This window comes from Pleurodeles waltl, chromosome 6, assembly GCF_031143425.1.
Source record: "Pleurodeles waltl isolate 20211129_DDA chromosome 6, aPleWal1.hap1.20221129, whole genome shotgun sequence".
NCBI classification, from domain to species: domain Eukaryota; kingdom Metazoa; phylum Chordata; class Amphibia; order Caudata; family Salamandridae; genus Pleurodeles; species Pleurodeles waltl.
The window spans coordinates 1,068,408,967-1,068,431,204 of NC_090445.1; the positions used below are offsets into that span (position 1 = coordinate 1,068,408,967).

Consider the following 22,238-nt stretch of genomic DNA (forward strand, 5'->3'; position numbering starts at 1 on the left):
TCCTTAGTGGTGGTACTCTGAATTTCTGGTTTAAATGGTCTGGCTCCCAGACTATCTTGAACTATACTAGTATAAGTTTTGGAGATAATCTTTGCTACCTTGTTCTCCTGGTTCTGTTGAGGAAACTCCCGGAGCTGCTGGTGAATGGCCAATGCTGCTGCTTCCCCTTTAATACTGCGTAAGATGACTGAGGAGACTGTGTCGAAATTAGGCATCAGTTTCATTCCCAAGTCCAGAGCCGCCCGTGTTAATTTTTAATTTTTTTTAACACTTCCGACAAATTGGCAAGTGTCGGGGTACCATATGTCGTGTAAACTGCGGCGAAGACTGTAACCCAAGTGGCACAGTTCTCTATTGAGGGAACCATTCCGAATGGCAAGCACATTGTGAGAACTCTATGTTTATCTTTGGCTCCTGTATGGGGAAACACTGCTTCCAGCTGTTTTGTTTTTTGTGCATCCAGAACAGAATCTTTTCCTGTCCAGTGTGTGCTTTGCCCATTATTGAGTGTACTTTTTGAGGATTCCTTCCTGTAACGGCTAATTGATCGATAACTGGAGAGGCCCTTGCCGGGGCATTGTTCGAAATCCTCATTACAAAGTGTATTAGTCGTCTATATATCGCTACTAGCTCATTGTAAAGCGTGTGTATGTCAGCTACTTGCATAGCCTACACCTCAGGATGTGGTGTATATGGCAAACGTGGGCCACGTTGGTCCGTCATTGCTTAAAGGACCTAAACTCACAGGTTGTATTACATGTGGAAGGGCGCCACTAAACCAGTTTTGGTGGTCTTGATAACAAAGTGGTATTTCTAAATGCTGGAAAGCTCGGTATTGCTGTGGTAGGTTCGCTATTCTGTAGGTTTGAAATGTATTTGAATTGTCATTTACTTCAGGAAAAGTGCCCCAAGAATAAAATGTTTGTTTGGTATGCTTCATGAGCTTCAACAATAAATGTGACTTCCCCACCCTCTTCTGTTAAGCCATCGGCTAGAAGCTGCATTAAGTGCTTGTCTGCAGTTCGCAGGGATGTTTATGGTGTCTGCCAAGTTAAGGAGGACGTATCAGAGTTGGGAACACCAACAAGGAAATTACTTGTTGTGAAGGTTCAACCTAGAACAACCTGCAGTCTTGATAGATACACCCTATTCAGCTGAAGAGGATTGTCCCTAAGACCACAGATGTCTCTGTATAATGGTACTTAGGGTACATTAGTGTGTGCGGCACAGAGATACTCAAGAGACTCGTAAACTAGTGCCTACACCATTGTTGGTGGCATCATGTCTTAAGGACTCTTATCTCTACGAGGATGCTGGATTAGGGGGGCAGCAACTCTGCTTGTAGGCGAAAATGTCACTCCTACACCAGGTGGCAGCTGTCGGCCCAGTCCTTCTGGCTCTGGAGCAGCACCTCACCAAAACCCAAATAGTAAAGGTGATTTCTGGCAGCCTAGAGCATGGACTCTGAAAACCTCTCAGGGAAATCGCGGTGGAACAAGTCTCACCCTTTACTCTCGTTAACAATGAGTCACACACACACACACTTCTATACATTTATTGAAAAGACTGCAATCTGCAATAAAAAGTATGAGCTGCAATGATTAGGATAATGACAAGTAATAGAATCAGGGTTGTGAAAGTAAGCGATGTAAATATAAACAGCCTTAACATATTGCAATAAACATGAATATGCAAACTTCTCCCTAAAGTATACTTTATACCCTAAAGAGAGCAAGGTGTGATAAACCTAATCTGCCCAAGCCACGTCCATGAGAAGCGCCCCAACCCAGTTACCTTAGAACCCCGTTACCTTAGAACCCCGTTACCTTAGAACCCAGTCTCCAAATCAGGCTTCGTTGAGATGCGAAGGTTGAGGTCTGCTGCAAAGTGACGAGCAGTATAGATGGAATATCCTGCGAGGATCCACCTCTAATGGCCTTGGTCTCACAAGGTGTTTTTATAAGGCACATGTTATTGGTCGTGCAGACATCCCAACGCGGGTATGTGCCTAAGTGTTAGATTGTGTGTGCTAACTTGTATCAGCAAAATCATAACAAATGCCTGACATGTTCTAATTTTGTTCTTGTCTAACGTAAAGCAAAGAACATGACAATCTACATTACTGATGACCCTTTCACGGAATGGCAGCTGATTATAAAATAAAAACATTTCTTCTACAATTCAAGCAATGCTAAAATGAATAAAAACAAATAATAAAACAGGGCATGTTATCTACGCAAAAGGACACAGGCCTGCAGACCACAGCTAAGGTAAACTCCCCTACCCAGGCAAAACTAAAAAGGACACACAACACCTAAAAGCATCCGCCGCTTATCCGCCATCGCATTACTCCTGCCAAATACAAAATTGCCCTACACTGGAGTAGTAGACACCTGCCAACGACTAAGACTTGGCTTGATAAGTTAATAAATTGCAACACCACCAGTAAACTGTACACATCCCTGCAGCCCTTAACCTTTAGGCTGAAAGCCTTCTGGCAGCCCTACTACCTGCTGGTGATGGAGGGGGAGGACTCGGACACTTGAGCAGTAGTGCTACATCAGTCTGTATTTGTGTACTGTGTCTGTATTTGTGTACTCCTGCTCATGTTTGCTTGTCGCTATTCCTCCCCACTCACCATTTTTACCTCTGGATCCACCACCTCATGTGGCACGACTTCACTGTTCACTGTCCCATTCAATAATGTATGTAAACTTCACGTCATACTACAATGTTGTAAGTGCGTTATTTCCCAAACATTACGGGGTTAGCTATTGTTTGGTCGTCATTTTTGAAGGAAAAAAATCATAAATCTTTTTATTTTTAAAAACCTCTCAGTAAGCATACTATTCCTAACTTATCTATGTTGTGGCATACACACACACACACCATGCTGACAGATTTCACAACCAGACACTCCTTTACGCTAGCCCCCCACAAAAGGACAGGAAATGATAGACAACCACTCCTTTTCCAATGTAAAAATTATTTATTTCAATGAAGGCAGCCACATTGATCAAATAAGTTTAACCACAAATAGAAAAACCTTCCTGTCTTTCAGAAATAAACATGGGAGAATCTCAATTTCTTTCCAAACCGTCTTTCTGTGGGCGAGCAGAGTCTGTTCAACTCTTGACTCTCCAAGTGGTTAAAGGCCAGTTCAGAAACAGAAAATACAAAAATAAGATGTAAGACACAAAATACACAATTGTACAAAGTAATCAAACGGATCTCTCTATATATTTTTCAATTTTCCTTTGAATTAATTTGCCCTGGCTTACAGTTCATGTAAGCATTATGGCCTGCTCCCTTATGACACTCACCCTGTGCCCCAGACCCTAAAGTATCTGAGACGTAGTAAAACAGAGAGAACCGGAGGGCAGAAATAGAGTGTCTGGCCTAAGATGAAGATATTTAGAGGAGAGAAAAACATACTACAAAATATAACAAGTATATCCAGAATGTACTGATCAGTCATTGCCAAAACCAATAAGTTTTTCCTGATGCTCTACGGGGGATATCAATGGGATCCAGTTTAAATTGCAGAGATGTGCCTTCTGCTACAACCTGTAGAGATTCCAGCAAGTCCCTTTTCAAAACAGATTAAATGAGAATCATTAGTCAACCAGATAAGGATTTCTACAGATTAAGAAAACAAAGGCAAACACCACAGTGCACCTTAAAGTAACAGGTTTCTCCCATCTATCAGGCTTCTGGCCTATTGATTTAGATAAAACAAATTCCCGGTTCGGAAGGTAAAGCATGATGGGAAATCCCCTTGTATGCGTTATACTGCTCACTGTTGCAAGCTGGTGGCTCACAGCCTGACGCTACTCTGCAGCCTCAGAGCCCCGCAATGAGGAAACAAGCTAGGGCCCATAGTGATCATGAGAGAACCTAAAGGTAGGTGCCACCTAGTAGTGAGGAAAAAAGTCTGGAGTTTGGTCAAAAACCCATCTTTTAAAAAGGAAAAATAAACCTGCTCTACTGGTCTTTGGTACTACTGATTTATCCTATTGGTACCCTGCTCAAAAGTGCTGTTGACTAAAATGCTTAGAGCTGATGGAAGGTGATCCTCAGTGACTTAATGCTAGCTGGCAGCTGTGTGACTTTAGAAAAGAAAAATTGCAGGAGGTGTAATTGTTTGGGTGCTATCGGCATTAAAGAGTAAGGCACACCTTTTTCTAGTCTCAAGTTAACCACTATGCATGCTGGGGGCAGTGGCTTCACTTTCCTAATACAAGGCCAGAGATGCAAGATCCAGCGCCCTTGAAGCAGTTGGCTCAAACATTCGGACTCAGAGGAAGTACTTTGCATTCTAGCAAAAATATATCCCTCTTTTCAGCATTCAAGGCCACATTTGTCCCATTGAAATGGTTTTCTGAAAACCAATCCTAAACTCATCCGGCATCCATTGTGTCTAAAATCTACAAGAGGCTTAGCAACTGCAAATATAAATTAGTGTTCTGACTGTAATCCACACTGATTCCATCAAGGAGATGCCCTGGTGAGGTAAGAGAAAGCCGAATACAAGGATACACCTTTGTAACAGTGAAGAAAATCCCAAAAGACCATGGGGCCAAAAGGGCTGCTCAGACTACAAAACAAAAGGTGTCCACTTAAATTTTTGCAGTAGAGCCCCACAAAAAATTGTACCTTCTTACCCCTCATACCATCCCATTGGTTTCTTAGCTTAAGCACATGTTGCACTACTTTGCTGCATGGCTTCTTCCTCTTGTCCAATGTACACATCTTGTTTGCAACTAATGTGAGGCCTTCTGCTGCCTCAAGGGGCACACAAGCTAAAGCTCTGAGATGGTGCTCTTGAACAGCCTGTGAAACCCTCTGCTCCTTTATTTCTGAAGGGCAGTGGCTATACACCTTTTTGGGACGCTCCAGATTCTAAAAAGTATACCAAAGTCGGAGGGGTGAAGTGGGAAATTTGTTCAAATGAAAATTCAGATAATTCTTTCAGCAACATTTGAAGCAGTGTTACAAGTCTAGGGGGAAACAGGGTTGTTTGGCTAGAAGTTACAATCCATCCACAAGGACGCAATAATTTCTTTTATGGAGCATTTTGGGAATATGGCCGTTTTTGTTTTAACTAAAAGATAACCATCCTTCCCCCGTGTCCACAGGCCAAAATAATATCTGGCAAGAAGAAATTACGATTTAGATTGTATAATTAGTTTTCTTGCATCTCCCTTTTTATAAGTTCTGGCAAGACAGAACATAATACTCCAGCGCTAGGATACAGAGTGTTCTCCATGGATAGGGGAACTCAGTCACCCAAAACAGGGCTCTAGATTTGGTCTAAATACAGCATGGCTGCACCAGTGCACCTCATCCAAAATGTCAAACCGATAAAAGACTTGTGAAAATTCGTAGCATGTTGAGTAAACGGATGGGAGGTTAAATGTTCAAATTTAAAAGGAACATGGCAAGGGGTGGAATGGCATAGGTATAAGTCAACAGCAAGATAGTAAAAGTTGAAACTGATGAGATCAGTTTCAAAGTTTGCAAATGACACTTTGAGAAGGCAAAGCAGGCAATGAGGCTGGTGAGAGATTATTTACAAACGACAGAATCAGAACCTGGGATGGGGACAGAGAGAGATCAAGGAAATCTACATCTTCTCTAATTATCACCCTCCCTTCTTTAAGGCAAAGTAGAAACAATTAAGGCCTCTTCAATTTCCCCACATACACAGTGCCACATGAGAAAAGTACAATAAATACACAACGAGTTAAGTCCCTGAAATGTTCCAGTGTACTCCACAATAATCAAAAATAGTTTTGCCAATATGGTCTCTAAAAAGCACTGAACGTTTGTCTACAGGTCTATGCATGTGTATCTCTATACAACAGGAATTTGAATATGTTGGTCAAAGTAAGAGTTTACCAAACTGGCGATGCCTGGGCAAAGTACAAGAACTTCCACAATCCCGATGATGAACCTCAAAAATCGAGACCTACAGCACTCTAGGATTGTAGCTAAATGTACATCCACATGTAAGAAAATTATCCCGCTTATCCCAGGATCAAGATCCCATACAGACCAAAACATTAGTAGTTCTGATTAACTGATCTGAAATGTCTGTAAGATTGGGGTCCAAGCGCTCAGATGTCAGGCTGGGGATGAGGTGCTGCTCAATTCCTCCTAAGGTACTACAGTATAGAGACACTGGCCTGACTTGCATTACCCGACTTGACTATAGAACTACCTGCAATTGTTACTACCATGCACAGCACTTTCAGAGTACCTAATTCTTGACACATTGCATCCCCAGCTCGGTTTCTGCATTGATCTCCTCTTCACATGATAGACAGGATTTGGCATCACCTCCAACTTCCTTTTGTTCCTAAACATTTATCTATGGCCTAAACCAGTGACTGTCATTCACCCCTTTCGAGATTACCCCAGAGAAAAGCAATAAATTACACAGTGGGGAATAAAGTACTAAATTCAATTTATGTGCTGGAAAAGCCCACGCAAAAGGCACTTGGACAGACAACGGCAAACACTTTGTTGCACAACTCCTAGAACTGCAGACTTCTCCAAAGGAGCATACAAAGTAGTAAAACAACCTTATTCAATACCAAATGGGACAAATGGGGCATAAATAACAAACATGGTTGGTTGCTTCCAGGTCATAAATCTGTTCCTGGTAGTTATTTTCTTTCAAAATCAGAAAGCATTTACCGTGGAAGCAATCCAAAAACCATGGATTGTCACTGGGAATCCATTGATTGCCTGCCACTAGTGAAATTTGCCAGAATTCAGCATAGTGCGTCTTTTTTCAGTCTTAAATGAAGTTAACTTTCAAAGCGAAGGCCTGAATAAATAAATATAATCCTGTGCATAAATACACATGCATATGACCTGTTAAACTAACAAACCACATACATATAAAACTTTTCACAACCACAAGTGATTTTTCAGACGGGGTTGTTCTCAAGAAGAATCGTGAGGAATGCCACAATTCCTGGTAGAAACACTTCAAATCCTTCAAAGACGTCCAGTCCATTGTAAGAGCAGAGTGGGGAGCACAGAGAAAGAACTCTGGACAGCAACTCCCCAGGTTTGAAAAGATATAGGTGGGGAGAGCAGGAATTTGGAACAGATTCTGTTGGCAGCTGTTGCAGTCTATGCCTTTGCTACATCTGGCTGTGCTCTCCAGTCCTCCCTCCCGGGTACAGGAATGGTTCTGCTCTGCTCACCAGACTTCACACTTCTCCACCGGATTCATGGGAGACCCTGCCGGGCACCTGAAATGTTGTGAGAACTCTGGCGAGTTGGAGATGGTGCCAATGACTCGGAAGCGGGATGGACTGTGAGGGTCTGTGATGAGCCCCTCATGGGAGCTTTCTGGGGTGCGGACAGAACACCATACCTTTAAAAACAAAATTAAGCAAAATGTTTATTACAATAATAGTTGCAGCCAACTCTAATTCCTCTATGCTTTGACAATGTATTACTTAGTACTTTTGCCCCCCCTCAGTGAACAAAGTGTAATTATCTCTACATATGGATGGGAGCTATGGAGTGGTGCAGCATGTGATGTCTTAGAAATAGCGGGATGACTGCCCTGCGCATAAGTGTGTCTCCAAACTAGCAACTACGATGAATTGCCTTTTCCCCTAGCAAAGGCACAACCTTAGAACCAGGATCACTATATTGCTTCTACCCAGTGTCCACCAACACCAGGTGGCTGGTGCACTGTGGACCAAAGGTTGAGTTGCAACAGGTTTTGTGACTCAAACTTCTTCAAAGAAACACAAGTTGCAAACACATGGGATAAACTCAAGATGACAAGAATATGCTAAGTACAAAGATGAGAAAGGTACATGAAGCTTTACCTGAGCGAACCCTACAAAAAAAAGCTGGTTGTTGGAAAGTCCCAGGCTAGGCAACACCATCTCATCACCGTTCTTAGCGACCCAGTTTTTATAGGCCTGTGAGGGGAGACAGAATAGGTGTCAAGTTCTAGTGGTCTGAACACAGAATTATTGTCTGCATGAACAATAGCGGTCAGATGAAAGCAGAAAAACGAATGCACAGGTTTGTTGTACAACTTCAATACTGGGCCAGGGGATTCACCATCAACAGCCAACCTCACCTGAAAAAAATGAATTCATGTAGTCTTACAGAAGTGAGTAAGAGGTGGAGGCAGACCTAGATGGTTTTGCTATATCTTTTTTTGTTGAAGCAATCCGATTGTGAGCAACAAGAAATGGGTAACAATCGTTTTGATGCTTGAAGCTCCTCTAGATTCACATGCTGTGCAGTACTCCGGCATTCAGTAGTTTGATCTAGAAACTACGTATAAAGGTAGATGTTGTTTCTATGAGTCAATAGAACTACCTATGATAAGGGTCAACCTACAATATCCCATCATGTAGTGGTCGTCTTCAGATTCCTTTTTTGCATAAACTTCCCCTCAATCATTAGTGAGGCTGGAGGGGCACATGTGAATGTTGACAAGTGTTACGCAGCAAAGTATTATTCCAGGTTAGCAACCTGTTTTGCAGAAAGAATCGCCTCTAGATTCACACGCTAAGCATGGATTTTAAAGCTGTATCACTTTTAATAGGTGGAGGGATGTGAAATGTGGGTTGATGCAAATATTTGCTGAAGTATATTTCATCCCACCTTGATTGTGCATCTACAATGTATTGTTTAGTAAAGTGTGCACTAAAGCCTACAAGGGTATCTTCATATTATTGAAACTTCAAGACCTCAATTTAGTGTAATATCTTTTGTTACTGTGTGGCATTTGAATAGCACACAATCCGCCATTAGTGCAGCACCACAGTGTTTTTCAGTAATCCAGAGTAGAGTTTCCAGATGGTCAAGAGGTTTCCACCACCAACTAGATGACAATTCACTTTGTGGAGATTCACACTCAGTGGAGCAAACAGTGCGTTTATGTCGGCACTAGCCGAATTGGTCGGTGAGGCTGGAGTAGCTTAGAGAAGTCTATCATTAATTGGTGCAAGTATCGTTTCTTATGGCACACAGTGCTAAAGTTGGATGATCCAACAATCCATCACCCCATTTCCATAGTTCTACCACATTAACTTCAGCAGTAGTCAATGTTTTTACACCAGTCCATGGGGGAATGATAGCTGTGCATTGTCTTCAGGCCTACTATCCTTCTCCTGGAAAACAAAACTGGGCTAGACAATGAATTTCAAGGCCACTGTCTTAACAGACATAAGAAGCTGTGGGGCCATTTGCTACTCTTTCCATTAGTGCCCCCTATCCCAGTTCATTTGTACTGTCCTAAACTGCAGTATCATATGGCTGCATGTCACCTTTGCTATAGAGAATCAGATGCATACTTTTTAATAATTGACACTATCACTAATCATCATTACTGACAAAAAAGGTCCTGTACAAGTGATTAAATTGGACAAGTTTCTGCTTTTCCACTGTCCTTCAGGTAGCTATTCCTACAAAGTGATTCAATGTACTTTTAGCCCCAAGCTCTATATTATCAAACATTTGCAGAAAAGGACTTCCATCACTCCAGTTGGTCAGGATTTGTAGAAAGGGAAATGTCGGAGGAGTATTGAGGAAGTAATGCCTACCTCTAGCCACTCTCCAAAATCAGGCATGCCACAAACATAGGCATGATGATGGGCTGCAACAGAGCCTAAACTCTTCAAAAAGGCAGAACAGATTCCTTTATACCAGGCCATGCACGTGTATACATGGGCTCTCGAAACATACACATTAATTGCCTTTATTCTCCTAATCATTTCCCTAACCCATCAAAGTAAAGAACAGTGATTTACAGTCATGAAATGTGGATGGTGTTTCACATTTTCCATCTTTCACCATCTTGCAGGCCTTAATGTCGGTTTTCCTTTCGATGTTGCACATGTGGTGGACAGATCTACCCTTCAGGTTTTTCAGCTGAGGCTTTTCTTTTTGTCCGTGTCCCTTCTCTCCCTCTTCTCATATCCAAGCTCATCTCAGGTACATGATTTGTGGTTCAGTGTTTCTTCCATTTTAGGCCATGTTGAGAGCTTGGTGCAAGAATGATTAACTCCCCGCACCCCCCCCCCCCCCCCAAAAAAAACTTCCCCTAAAGCCCCCCATGAACAATTTCTAAGCCAACTGTCTTGATGCCCACTCTGAGAACGAAGTAAATGCACTAACTATTTTTATTGTCTCAAATACAGTTACCATGTACAACTCCTGGGCTTTGTCCAATGGGTTTGATACAAAGGGGGTGTGGGGAACATGTGAAAATATATTCAACAACCACTTGCCAGATCACTATTGTATATGCTATATTATACAAGCAAGCACAAGCTGAGTAAAAGGTCACTGTCCATAATGGAATCTTGTAGCACACAATTAATACAAACTCCATTCTTCAATTTATGCTGCTAGCAGGGCAATATCATTGTTTGTCTTTTTATCTCCTTCTCCAACCACAAGGAGGGATTACTAATATCTCTACTACCCTACATTTGTGATCTACAGCTGTTGTGTTCTCTGGGCCTTATTTCTTAAGGGAAGATACATCTGCTCGTCCTACAATCTGCTTTACTCTCTTGTTTGCAGTCAGTCGCTTTCCTAGGGTGAAAACTCAAAAAAACTTCTTAAGGGCTTCTTCTGGCCAGCCTAATTAAGCAGAAAGTAATATTTTTACTGTCGTATTTACTCGCATAACATTCTTGTATTCTGTACGCTCATTGTATATTGTGAGAAAATGTATACTCTTTGTGTTGCATTGGATGGGTTCTCTTCTTATAGCTGTAGGAAGCTGGCTGTTTATAGGATATATCAAAATGAGACATTGTGAAAGAGTCCAGGGATTCCCTTACTAGTGAACAGGGGCTTTCTCAAGCAATCCCAAGGTGCTATTTTTAAGGGGGCAGGTGGGGTGTGTGTTCAGGCAGCATTAGGCTTATCAGAGAGGAGTGTTAGACATCTACAAATAAGGTCAATAAATGAGACACGACTCAAGAAGGAGATACACAACAATTTACACAAATACCACGTATCTTTATATATGTTTTGGCACCAGAATCAATACGAACAGGTAAGTTCGGCAAGAAATATCTTTACAGTTTAGAAAAGTCAAAAGTGCAATTTCTGGAAGCCGCAATGTTATCCTATGGAGGAAAAAGAAAGACAGCAAGACAGGTACAGTACGGTGACTTACGAGGCCAATCTCCATGACTTTAAGCAACTGTTGGGCAAGGGTCAGGACCACATCAACAGGTCACAACAGGCAGCACTGGGGCAGCTGGGTGCGGGGCTGTAGTACGGCATCGGGTGCCCAATGTTACTCTATGGGGATCGGTCCAGTTGAAAAGATGCTGCAGGTGACGACTAGGGATCCAGTCGGAAGAAACCAACAAGAAGGGTTCAAATCTTGAGATGCTCTGGGATGTTGGGGCACTTCGGGTCCTCTTCTCCACGGGCCAGGGGCGATGGGTGCAGATGTGCTTTGAGGCATAAGGTTTACTCCACCAGGAGCAGTCATGTTGGGGGGGGGGGGAGGGGGGCAGGGGGGGCTGGCAGGCAGAGGCTGCATCAGTGAGTCCACAGTGGGTCAATCCAAGGTGGGCTTTGTCTCTGGAGAGCTGGGGAACTACATTGGCACCGTTGGTTCACTTCAACTCTGGATAGGCGGTACGGGTGCAGTGGTTCTTTCAGGTGTCAGGTTTTCTGTGGTTCTGAGTCCTACTGTTGTCTTGGGGTGCGCCTGCAAGATGCAGGGAAGCAGCTCCACTGCTCCTAGGGAGTTCCTGGGTCTTTGTTGAAGGCAGACAGGCCTCCCAGGCTTTTGAAGGCACAGCAGCTTGCAGGGCGAGTCGACTTTGGTGTAATTCGGCAGGAACAGCAGACCGATCAGCAGGGCTGCATCCAAGTCAGGCGCTTCTTCCTCAGAATTTTCTTTTGCGGCTCAAGAGTCCTTCATACATCAGCAGAAATCTGATTTCCTGGTGCCAGGGGGCTACACTAAATACTGCATTTAGGGGCATTTCAGGAAGTATAGGGTAGAAGCCAATGGGCTACTTAACCTGGTGTCACTACACCCCCCCCCCATATGACCACTTCCTGTGGGAAGTGGGTATAACCCTGTCCCAGAGTTACTACATCTGCCAACACCAAGATGGTAGGTTTCTAAATGTTGTGTCCACATCAGGCAGCTCACCTTAAGGGGGGGGGAATTGACCTGAGGGGTGGACACAACTCTGAATACTAAATCTCCTGCCTGCTCCGGTGCCAAATGGGCACTTTGGAAGGGGGGGGGGGGGCAAAGGGGTCATCATCTCTCCTGTGAGTGAAGCCCGATCTGCATACCAATATGGTGGTGGGGTTCTTTGAAGCCCCCTGCCTTGGAATGCAGATTTGAAGGTTATCCTGTTGGATGGGGTGTGTAAACACCTCTCTGAGTTGGCTTTGTTTATGAGTTCCTGAGAGCAAAGGCTTTCACCCTTGAGGGTCAAACTTGTGTCTGGTGGTGGCAGGCTGGCTAAAACTGGTCAGTCTGCACACGGACAGAAGGTAAGTTTTCAGGGGGGACCTCTAAGGTCCTCTGGGTGCATGTATCAATAAACCCATCACTGGCATCTGTGAGGGTGTATTAATACAAAATGTTTGATAACAAACATCCCTATTTTCGGTGAAGCCATTAAGTAGCTGGTGAACTCTTATTGATCAGTGTCCAGCCCGTACTTAAAATGACTACCCTGTTCACTTCCTATGTCAAAGAATTGACAAAGACATAGCAGGAGCATATCTGCTCTTGCACATATGCCCTCACACGTAATATATTGCACCCTGCCTTAGGGCTGTAAGACCTGCTGTATGGGTGACTTACATAAAATACATGCATTGTTAGGGATCATGGCACACAAGCTGTGTGCCCTCATGTTTTAACTTTTAGCGGCACCAAGACACGCAGCCTGCAATGGCAGTCTGCATGTGCTGGACGAGGAGCCCCCTGAGGATGGCACAATACATGCTGCAGCCCTTGGGGACCCTATTTGGTACCCAGGCTGTAGGTACCAGGGGTACCATTTACTAGGGACTTACAGGGGGCCAAAGGTATTACGAACTGGGGAACAATTGCACCGTTTTAGGGAAAAAGGCCTGGCTGTGCGTTCAATCAGAGCTGCTTCGAATACCAGGCAAAAAGTGTGAGTGAACATGCCAAATGGAGGCACTTTCCTACACTAGTCTTCTGCTGGTCGTTTCTTCGATACAGTGCTCTGTATGTACCGACACTGAAACCGAAGATTTCAAACTTCAAGGAAGCTAACAGTTCATTAGGCATCCCATCAGATTCCCCTAAGAGGAAAAAATACTGGTCCTCTGACATTCTGTACTTCATCTGGACTCTAAGGAGACTCTACAAACCAGTGTAAATAAGATCTTAACCTGAGAAATTAAGTTTGCTGGTGGCTGGCCGCCTAGCTGGGACCTGCTCAAAAAAGGAGGAAGCAGTACTGCCCAGAAAGAAGACCAGCAAAACGACAGAGAGAGACTACCATGAGACCCCACCAGGCTCTAGGACTCTTTGAAGGATGCCTTAAAGAAGCTGTCCAGAGCCACAGGACCCAACAGCTCAGCTGGTTAGAATCGTCAAATGTCTTAAAATTACCAGAGATTTCAGACACTTTGGTTGCACTTTCCCAGACCTCCTCAATTGCAAAGGCTGCTCATATCTGCCCGTCATGCATCGTTTTTTCCTCCCAAGCTGTTGCTGTATACCTCTGGGTGCAACCACCAATTTGATTTACCTCGGAAGCATGCACAGTTGTGGAGATATTGTTTGAATGTGAAATTGCTAATCCTAAGAACCCCAACTTCCAGTAATATCATTGGGGGGTTCGACAGAAGTTGGAAGGTTAAGAACCGCTGAGTTGATGAAGTGGGAACACTAGATGAGGAGACTGATGGAGGGACTAGTGGCTTTTTCCTGAATATGTTCTCTAAATGCTTCACACCTTTTAATCTTTACAGGTTTTTTTTTTTCCAATACTAGCACCTTCTTTCCATGGGTTCCCATCAAATGAAAATGTCACTTACCCAGTGTACATCTGTTCGTGGCATCAGTCGCTGAGATTCACATGGTATGCATGAGCTCGCCATCTGGTGTTGGGTCGGAGTGTTACAAGTTGTTTTTCTTCGAAGAAGTGTTTGAGTCACGGGACCGAGTGACTCCTCCTTCTGTGCTCATTGCGCATGGGCGTCGACTCCATCTTCGATTGCTTTCCCCGCAGAGGGTGAGGTAGGAGTTGTACTATAGTAATAGTGCCCGCGCAATGAAAAATGTAAGTATGTACCTATTAAAGGATTAAATAATATATATACAAATGTACAAAATTGAAGGTAACTTCTGAACTGCTACAGGCTTCCGGGGAGGTGGGTGGGTCCATGTGAATCTCAGCGACTGATGCCACGAACAGATGTACACTGGGTAAGTGACATTTTCAGTTCGATGGCATCTGTCGCTGTAGATACACATGGTATGCATAGACTAGTAAGCAGTTAGTTCCCCATAAGCGGTGGTTTAGCCTGTAGGAGTAGAAGTTGTCTGAAATAGAGTTCTTAATACAGCTTGACCTACTGTAGCTTGTTGTGCGGATAGCACATCTATACAGTAGTGTTTGGTGAATGTGTGAGGCGTAGACCAAGTGGCTGCCTTACATATTTCCTGCATTGGGATGTTTCCTAAAAAGGCCATTGAAGCACCTTTTTTCCTTGTTGAATGTGCCCTGGGAGTAATGGGCAGTTGTCTTTTTGCTTTAAGGTAGCAGATTTGGATGCATTTAACTATCCATCTGGCTATACCTTGTTTTGATATTGGGTTACCTGCATGAGGTTTTTGGAATGCAATAAATAGCTGTTTAGTTTTTCTGATGTTTTTTGTTCTGTCAATGTAGTACATTAATGCTCTCTTGACAGCTAATGTATGTAGTGCTCTTTCAGCCACAGAATCTGGCTGTGGGAAAAAAACTGGTAGTTCTACCGTTTGATTTAGATGGAATGGTGAAATAACTTTCGGTAAAAATTTTGGATTAGGTCGTAGGACGACCTTATTTTTATGTATTTGTATAAAAGGCTCTTGTGTTGTGAACGCTTGAATTTCACTTACTCTTCTTAGAGATGTAATGGCGATGAGAAAGGCAACTTTCCAGGTTAGGAATTGTATTCCGCAAGAGTGCATGGGTTCGAAAGGTGGGCCCATGAGTCTTGTTAGAACCACGTTTAGGTTCCATGAAGGAACAGGTGGTGTTCTTGGTGGTATAATTCTTTTAAGGCCTTCTATGAATGCTTTGATAACTGGTATCCTATACAAGGAAGTTGAATAGGTAGTTTGCAGGTATGCAGATATTGCTGCAAGGTGTATTTTAATAGGAGAGAAGGCTAGCTTTGCTTTTTGTAAATGGAGCAAGTAATTTACTATATGTTTTGGAGTTGCGTCTAGTGGTTGTATCTGATTATGATGGCAGTACCAAACAAATCTTTTCCACTTACTTGCGTAGCAGTGTCTAGTGGATGGCCTTCTGGCCTGCTTTATGACTTCCATACACTCTTGGCTAAGTTGTAAGTGTCCGAATTCTAGGATTTCAGGAGCCAGATTGCTAGATTCAGCGATGCTGGGTCCGGGTGTCTGATCTGTTGGTTGTGTTGCGTTAACAGATCTGGTTTGTTGGGCAGTTTGATGTGTGGTACTACAGACAGATCTAGCAGTGTTGTGTACCAGGGTTGTCTTGCCCAAGTTGGTGCTATTAAAATGAGTTTGAGTTTGTTTTGACTCAATTTGTTTACTAGGTAAGGAAGGAGAGGGAGAGGAGGAAAAGCGTAAGCAAATATTCCTGACCAGTTCATCCATAGGGCATTGCCTTGGGATTGCTTGTGTGGGTATCTGGACGCGAAGTTTTGGCATTTTGCGTTCTCTTTTGTTGCAAATAAGTCTATTTGTGGTGTTCCCCAGAGTGTGAAGTAGGTGTTCAGAATCTGTGGGTGGATTTCCCATTCGTGGACTTGCTGGTGATCGAGAGAGATTGTCTGCCAGCTGATTCTGGATCCCCGGAATAAACTGTGCTATTAGACCAATTTGATGGTGGATTGCCCACTTCCATATTTTTTGAGCTAACAAGCTTAACTGCGTTGAATGTGTTCCTCCTGGTTTGTTTAGATAATACATCGTTGTCATGTTGTCTGTTTTGACAAGGATGTATTTGTGGGTTATGATTGGTTGGAAAGCTTTTAGTGCTTGAAAAACTGCTAATAATTCTAGATGATTTATATGCAGTTTTGTTTGATGTATGTTCCATTGTCCTCTTATGTTGTGTTGATTGAGATGTGCTCCCCACCCTGTCATGGAAGCATCTGTTGTTATTACGTACTGTGGCACTGGGTCTTGGAAAGGCCGCCCTATGTTTAAATTTATACTGTTCCACCATAGAAGCGAGAGGTAAGTTTGGCGGTCTAGCAACACCAGATCTAGAAGGTGACCCTGTGCTTGAGACCACTGTGAGGCTAGGCACTGTTGTAAGGGCCTCATGTGCAGTCTTGCGTTTGGGACAATGGCTATGCATGAGGACATCATGCCTAGGAGCTGTAGTATTGTTCTTGCTTGTATTGTTTGGTTTGGAGACATGTGTTGAATGACCCTGTTGAAATTGTGGATCCTTTGTGGAGTTGGCGTTGCTACTCCTTTTGTCGTGTCTATTATGGCTCCTAGATATTGCTGTACTTTGCTTGGCAGAATGTTTGATTTTGCAAAGTTGACGGTGAACCCTAGTTTGTAGAGGGTTTGTATGACTTGATTTGTGTGGTTTGAGCATTGTGTGAGCGAACTGGTTTTGATTAGCCAGTCGTCTAGATACGGGAACACATGTATTTGCTGCCTTCTGATGTGTGCAGCGACTACTGCTAGGCATTTTGTGAATACTCTTGGAGCGGTTGTTAAACCAAAAGGCAATACTTTGAATTGGTAATGTATTCCTTTGAATACAAACCTTAGATATTTCCTGTGTGATTGATGTATTGGTATATGGAAATATGCGTCCTTGAGGTCTAGGGTTGTCATGTAGTTGTGTTTTTTGAGCAATGGTAACACTTCTTGTAGTGTGACCATGTGAAAGTGGTCTGATTTGATGAATGTGTTTACTACTCTGAGGTCTAGAATTGGTCTCAGTGTTTCGTCCTTTTTTGGTATCAAGAAGTACAGTGAATAAACTCCTGTGTTTATTTGTGTGCTTGGTACTAATTCTATTGCATTTTTTTGCAGTAGTGCTTGAACTTCTATCTCTAGAAGCTGTGAATGGTATTTTGATAAATTTTGTGATTTTGGTGGTATGTCTGGAGGGAATTGCAGGAATTCTATGCAATAACCATGTTGGATAATTGCTAGGACCCATGTGTCTGTAGTTATTTTGTCCCATGCTTCGTAATATTGACGTATCCTCCCCCCCACTGGTGTTGTGTGGGAGGGGTGAGTGACGTGTGAGTCACTGCTTGTTGGTAGTGGTTTTGGGGCTTTGAAATCTTCCCCTATTCCTAGGGAATTGCCCCCCTCTATACTGGCCCCGAAAACCTCCCCTGTACTGTCCCTGGTAGGTGGGCGGTGCGGACTGTGAGGTGCTAGCTTGTGTGGCCTGACCCCGAAACCCTCCTCTAAAAGGTGTTTTGCGGAAGGTGTTATAAGATCCTCTGCTCTGCGGGGAGTAGAGTGCGCCCATGGCCTTGGCAGTGTCAGTGTCCTTCTTGAGCTTTTCTATGGCTGTGTCGACCTCCGGACCGAACAGAAGTTTTTCGTTTACTGGCATGTTAAGCACTGCCTGCTGAATTTCTGGCTTGAATCCAGACGTTCTGAGCCATGCGTGCCTACGGATGGTAACCGAAGTATTAATGGTCCTTGCGGCCGTGTCTGCTGCATCCATGGAGGAGCGTATTTGATTGTTGGAAATGTTTTGACCCTCCTCAACAACCTGTTTTGCTCTTTTTTGCAGATCTTTTGGGAGATGTTCAATGAGATGCTGCATCTCATCCCAGTGGGCTCTGTCGTATCGCGCTAGCAGCGCTTGTGAATTTGCGATGCGCCACTGGTTTGCTGCTTGGACCGCAACCCTCTTCCCGGCTGCATCGAACTTCCTGCTTTCTTTATCTGGGGGAGGTGCATCCCCAGAAGTGTGTGAATTTGCCCGTTTTCTGGCAGCCCCTACCACCACAGAATCTGGTGGCAGCTGAGAGGTGATGAATACAGGGTCCGTAGGAGGCGCCTTATACTTTTTGTCCACCCTAGGCGTCACTGCCCTACTTTTAACTGGCTCCTTGAAAATGTCCTTTGCATGGCGTAGCATGCCTGGGAGCATCGGCAGGCTTTGGTAGGAGCTGTGGGTTGAAGAGAGGGTGTTAAATAAAAAATCATCCTCTACTTGTTCAGAGTGTAGTTCCACATTATGGAATAGTGCTGCTCTAGCCACCACTTGTGAGTAGGCTGTGCTGTCTTCCGGTGGTGATGGCCTAGTTGGGTATGTGTCTGGGCTGTTATCAGACACTGGTGCGTCTTACAAGTCCCACGCATCCTGATCTTGGTCATCGTGGCTCATGGCGGTGTGAGCTGGCGAATGTGACGGGGTGTAAGTTGGTGAAGCCGGAGTTACAGGTGGAGGCGAGGGAGGAGGTGTTACCTTTTGTGCTGTTTGTTGCTGAGGAGTAAACTGAAGCGTTCTCTTTCGTTTGACAGGTGGAAGGGTACTGATCTTCCCAGTCCCCTGCTGAATAAAGATACGCTTTTGCGTGTGATCCACGTCAGTGGATTGCAGTTCTTGTTCAAATCTATGTTTCTTCATTTGTGAGGACATAGAATGCTCTTCAGTATAGGAGCCTGAAACAGGGTCTGATGTCGCTTTTTTCGGCTCCGAAAACCCTGTTGATTGTTTTTTCGGCTCCGAGGTAACCTTCCTCTTTTTCTGTGCCGAAAATTCTTGGCCTCTATGGTCTTCGGCGCCACTGTCTCGGCGTTGATCCGTGTCGACACCGAACTCTCGGTGTCGATGCTTCTGTTTAGCACTCTCTCGGTCCCGAGGAGGCTGCGTGCCGGTGTCTCGACCGAAGTCGGACGATCTCGACACTGAATGGGCCTTTTTCGGTGCCGATTGTTGGTCACCGAGAATTTGGGTGGAGCCATGGCCGGTTGGCAGTGGCGTCCCCTGGGCCTTCTTTCCTTTTTTAAGTTCTGATCTCGACGTCTTACTCAGTTTTTGTAGAGCCTAGCTCGTCGGAGTCTGAATCCTGGATGGAAAAGGATTCCTCCTGTTCCTCTTCTGTCTCGAACTGTCGACGCTCCTTTGGCGTGGACGCCATCTGCAGTCTTCTCGCTCGACGGTCGCGCAGAGTTTTTCGGGACCGGAACGCCCGACAGGCCTCACAGGATTCTTCGCTGTGCTCGGGTGACAGGCACAGGTTACAGACCGAGTGTAGGTCTGTATAAGGATATTTGTTGTGGCATTCGGGGCAGAATCGAAACGGGGTCCGTTCCATCGGCGTTGTTCTCCACGCGGTCGGGCCGACTAGGCCCCGACGGGGTGCCGAAATCTACCCCGAAGGGCACCGAAGCGCTTCGATGTTCAACGCGTCGTCGTATGTGTCTATCTCGAACCGGATCGCAACGATACCGTCGAAAATCTTCCGTTTTCAGCTATCTTTCCGTTCCGAAACCCGGAGCGACAGGAACACGTCCGAACCCGATGGCGGAAAGAAAACAATCGAAGATGGAGTCGACGCCCATGCGCAATGAGCACAGAAGGAGGAGTCACTCGGTCCCGTGACTCGAAAACACTTCTTCGAAGAAAAACAACTTGTAACACTCCAACCCAACACCAGATGGCGAGCTCATGCATACCATGTGTATCTACAGCGACAGATGCCATCGAACAATATATTTCGTGCCAGGTCCCCAATTATACAGATTTGTCTAACAAAATAACACACTGCTTTGAAACAATCACATTGCTAAGTTCTATATTAATTAACGAGCCGTGTGACTTTTGTATGAGATGGGGTTAAAATATGTTGTAAGTGTAATTGGTCCACGTTGGAGGATGCTAAAACCTCTTGGTTCCGTTCTGTCCACTTCATTTTTCTGTCTGTAGCATTCGCGTCTAGTCCTGACCGAACAAGGGGTAGTCAGGTGATAATCATTCACGGTTTTAATGTGGGAACTTGGTCATGAATCTTCTCCAACTTTGAATATTAAATTGCAGTTTGAAGGGACTGCATCACATTTTTGGAAGGATGCTTCAAGCAACTTGCCACTTCATTAAAACCAGAAACAGTGAGGTCAGGACCATCAAAATTAGGCTAAACCGAGGGCTTGAAGCTGTGTCTTTAAATGCAGGCTGCATATTTTCACAGCTGAGTTCTTCCTTTGGGCTCACTCATTCTACTCAGTTAAAACTCATCACTGAATTAATTTTTTTAGGTCGAGCACGCTAGAGCTTTGACCTGTTGTAAGTATTGTGGGTTTTTAACCACGCCCACCGCACACCCATCACTTTCACTCGTTGGGTGCTTGTCTGTCAAAAATCCTTTATCATCATTGGTAAATGCTTTACGTTTGTCCCTTCTTGAGGTGGTTTTGTTACCACCTTGCAGACTACCCCTGTTACATTGATAATTGCATGAATGCCGATATGTTTGACTGCGAGCCAACTTTTTTCTTTTTGGGTCTCTCCTTTGCGCTCATGGTGGACATGCCCCTTTGAATAGGCTCGCTTATATCAACGGTTTTACTTTTCATTTTCAATTTATGTGGCAAGAAAAGTTAGGACTTTACAAAGCTAATCGCTCTAATGCAAGCAAATGCAAGACTCATTGCATTGCAAATGCTTGTTTGCTTTTACAGTTGCACTTTCATGCACATTTGGGTGTCTTTGAGGGCTGCTAACACAACATGGTGAACTCTCCTGCAGGATCCAGATTTTTTTTCTGTTTGCAGGCAGAAATATTGCTTCTGCAGCTGTGGAAGCTAGTTCCCCAGTTGGCTGTCAGGGTATGTTCCCTGCATGGTTTTGATCCAGATTACCAGCTGCCTGCTCTGTCATTTACAGGCAGTCAGATATCACCTAGTCCCTACAGGGCACTGCTGTACTACTCACAAGGTTGCTACTGGTGCTTAGGTGTGGTGTCACTAAGATAACTTGATTGGGCTGTTCCCTCTGAAAGCTCCAAAGAGTTGGATTCAGTGCTCACATCAAGCATAACGGCTCGAAAAGATGCGTTGCTCTGCCTTTGTGTGAGGAAAGTAATATCTTCTGGGAAAAAAAATGCTTACCCGAGTTGATGCGTGGTCCATGTTTAACAAAACTGTTTCACAATCATATCCCCGCTAGCAGTACTGCTCTTTATGAAGTGAGGTGGGATTAAGGGCCTACAGAACAGCAACCCCCAGAGAATAAAGGAGGTCGGATCAATGTGGTAGCTACATGGCTGAGGCCATGTTGATCTGTCTCCTCGCTGTTTTTCTTCTTGTTCAGTCTGCTGAATTGCGACCCCTCAACAAGTTCAGGCATCACTGCAAAATGGAGTATTGGTCTTTCCCTCTTTTAGTGCACTTCAGTTTTGACCGGATGCAGTGTGGCTTGAACTAATTTAGTATTGTGTAATGGAACTTGTTAGAAATGGGGTCTTTGGTTGACAGTCAGGTTACCCCCTGTTCAAGCAAGGACCCTCACTCTAGTCAGGGTAAAAGAGAATCACCCTCAGCTAACACCTGCTTACCTCCTTGGTAGAGCACTAGGCTTAACTTTAGAGGGCTAGGTGTAAAGTATTTGTACCAACACACAGTAACTTAACAAAAACACTACAAAATGAGAACACAGGTTTAGAAAAATAGGAAATATTTATCGAAACAAAACAAGACCAAAACGACAAAAATCCACAATACACAAGTCAAGTTATCAATTAAAAATGAAAGAGTCTTTAAGTAGTTTTAAACACACACTAACACTGTTAGCGTGAAAATGTACCTTGGGTACATTAAAAATAACCCCGCACGGGCGAGTGTGCATCAAAAAGGGCTTGCGATGCGTCGATTCCACTCACGAGCTGGACCTTGTGTCGTTTCTACTTTCGTCGGGGTGCGTTGTTTCTTCTCTCCGCAGGAGAGCGATGCGTCGATCCGGTCAGCACGCTCGGGTCCGGGCAGACCTTGCGTTGTTTTTACACGCCCAGCGGTACTTGTGTTGGAA

General features: G+C 44.2%; 1 protein-coding gene across 2 annotated transcripts in view; it reads right to left on the reverse strand.

Annotated features, from left to right (window-relative positions):
* Positions 1–2,969: 2,969 nt before the first annotated feature.
* The window catches only part of ECE1 (endothelin converting enzyme 1), a 355,802-nt gene continuing 336,533 nt past the window's right edge, over positions 2,970–22,238 (reverse strand). For both annotated transcript variants that reach the window (XM_069240079.1, XM_069240078.1), the window contains 2 exons: positions 7,860–7,955; positions 2,970–7,393 (listed from right to left, as the gene is read on the reverse strand). In XM_069240079.1, coding sequence (XP_069096180.1) covers positions 7,217–7,393; positions 7,860–7,955 — 273 coding nt within the window. In that variant the 3' untranslated portion in view covers positions 2,970–7,216. The remainder of the gene's footprint in view (positions 7,394–7,859; positions 7,956–22,238) is intronic.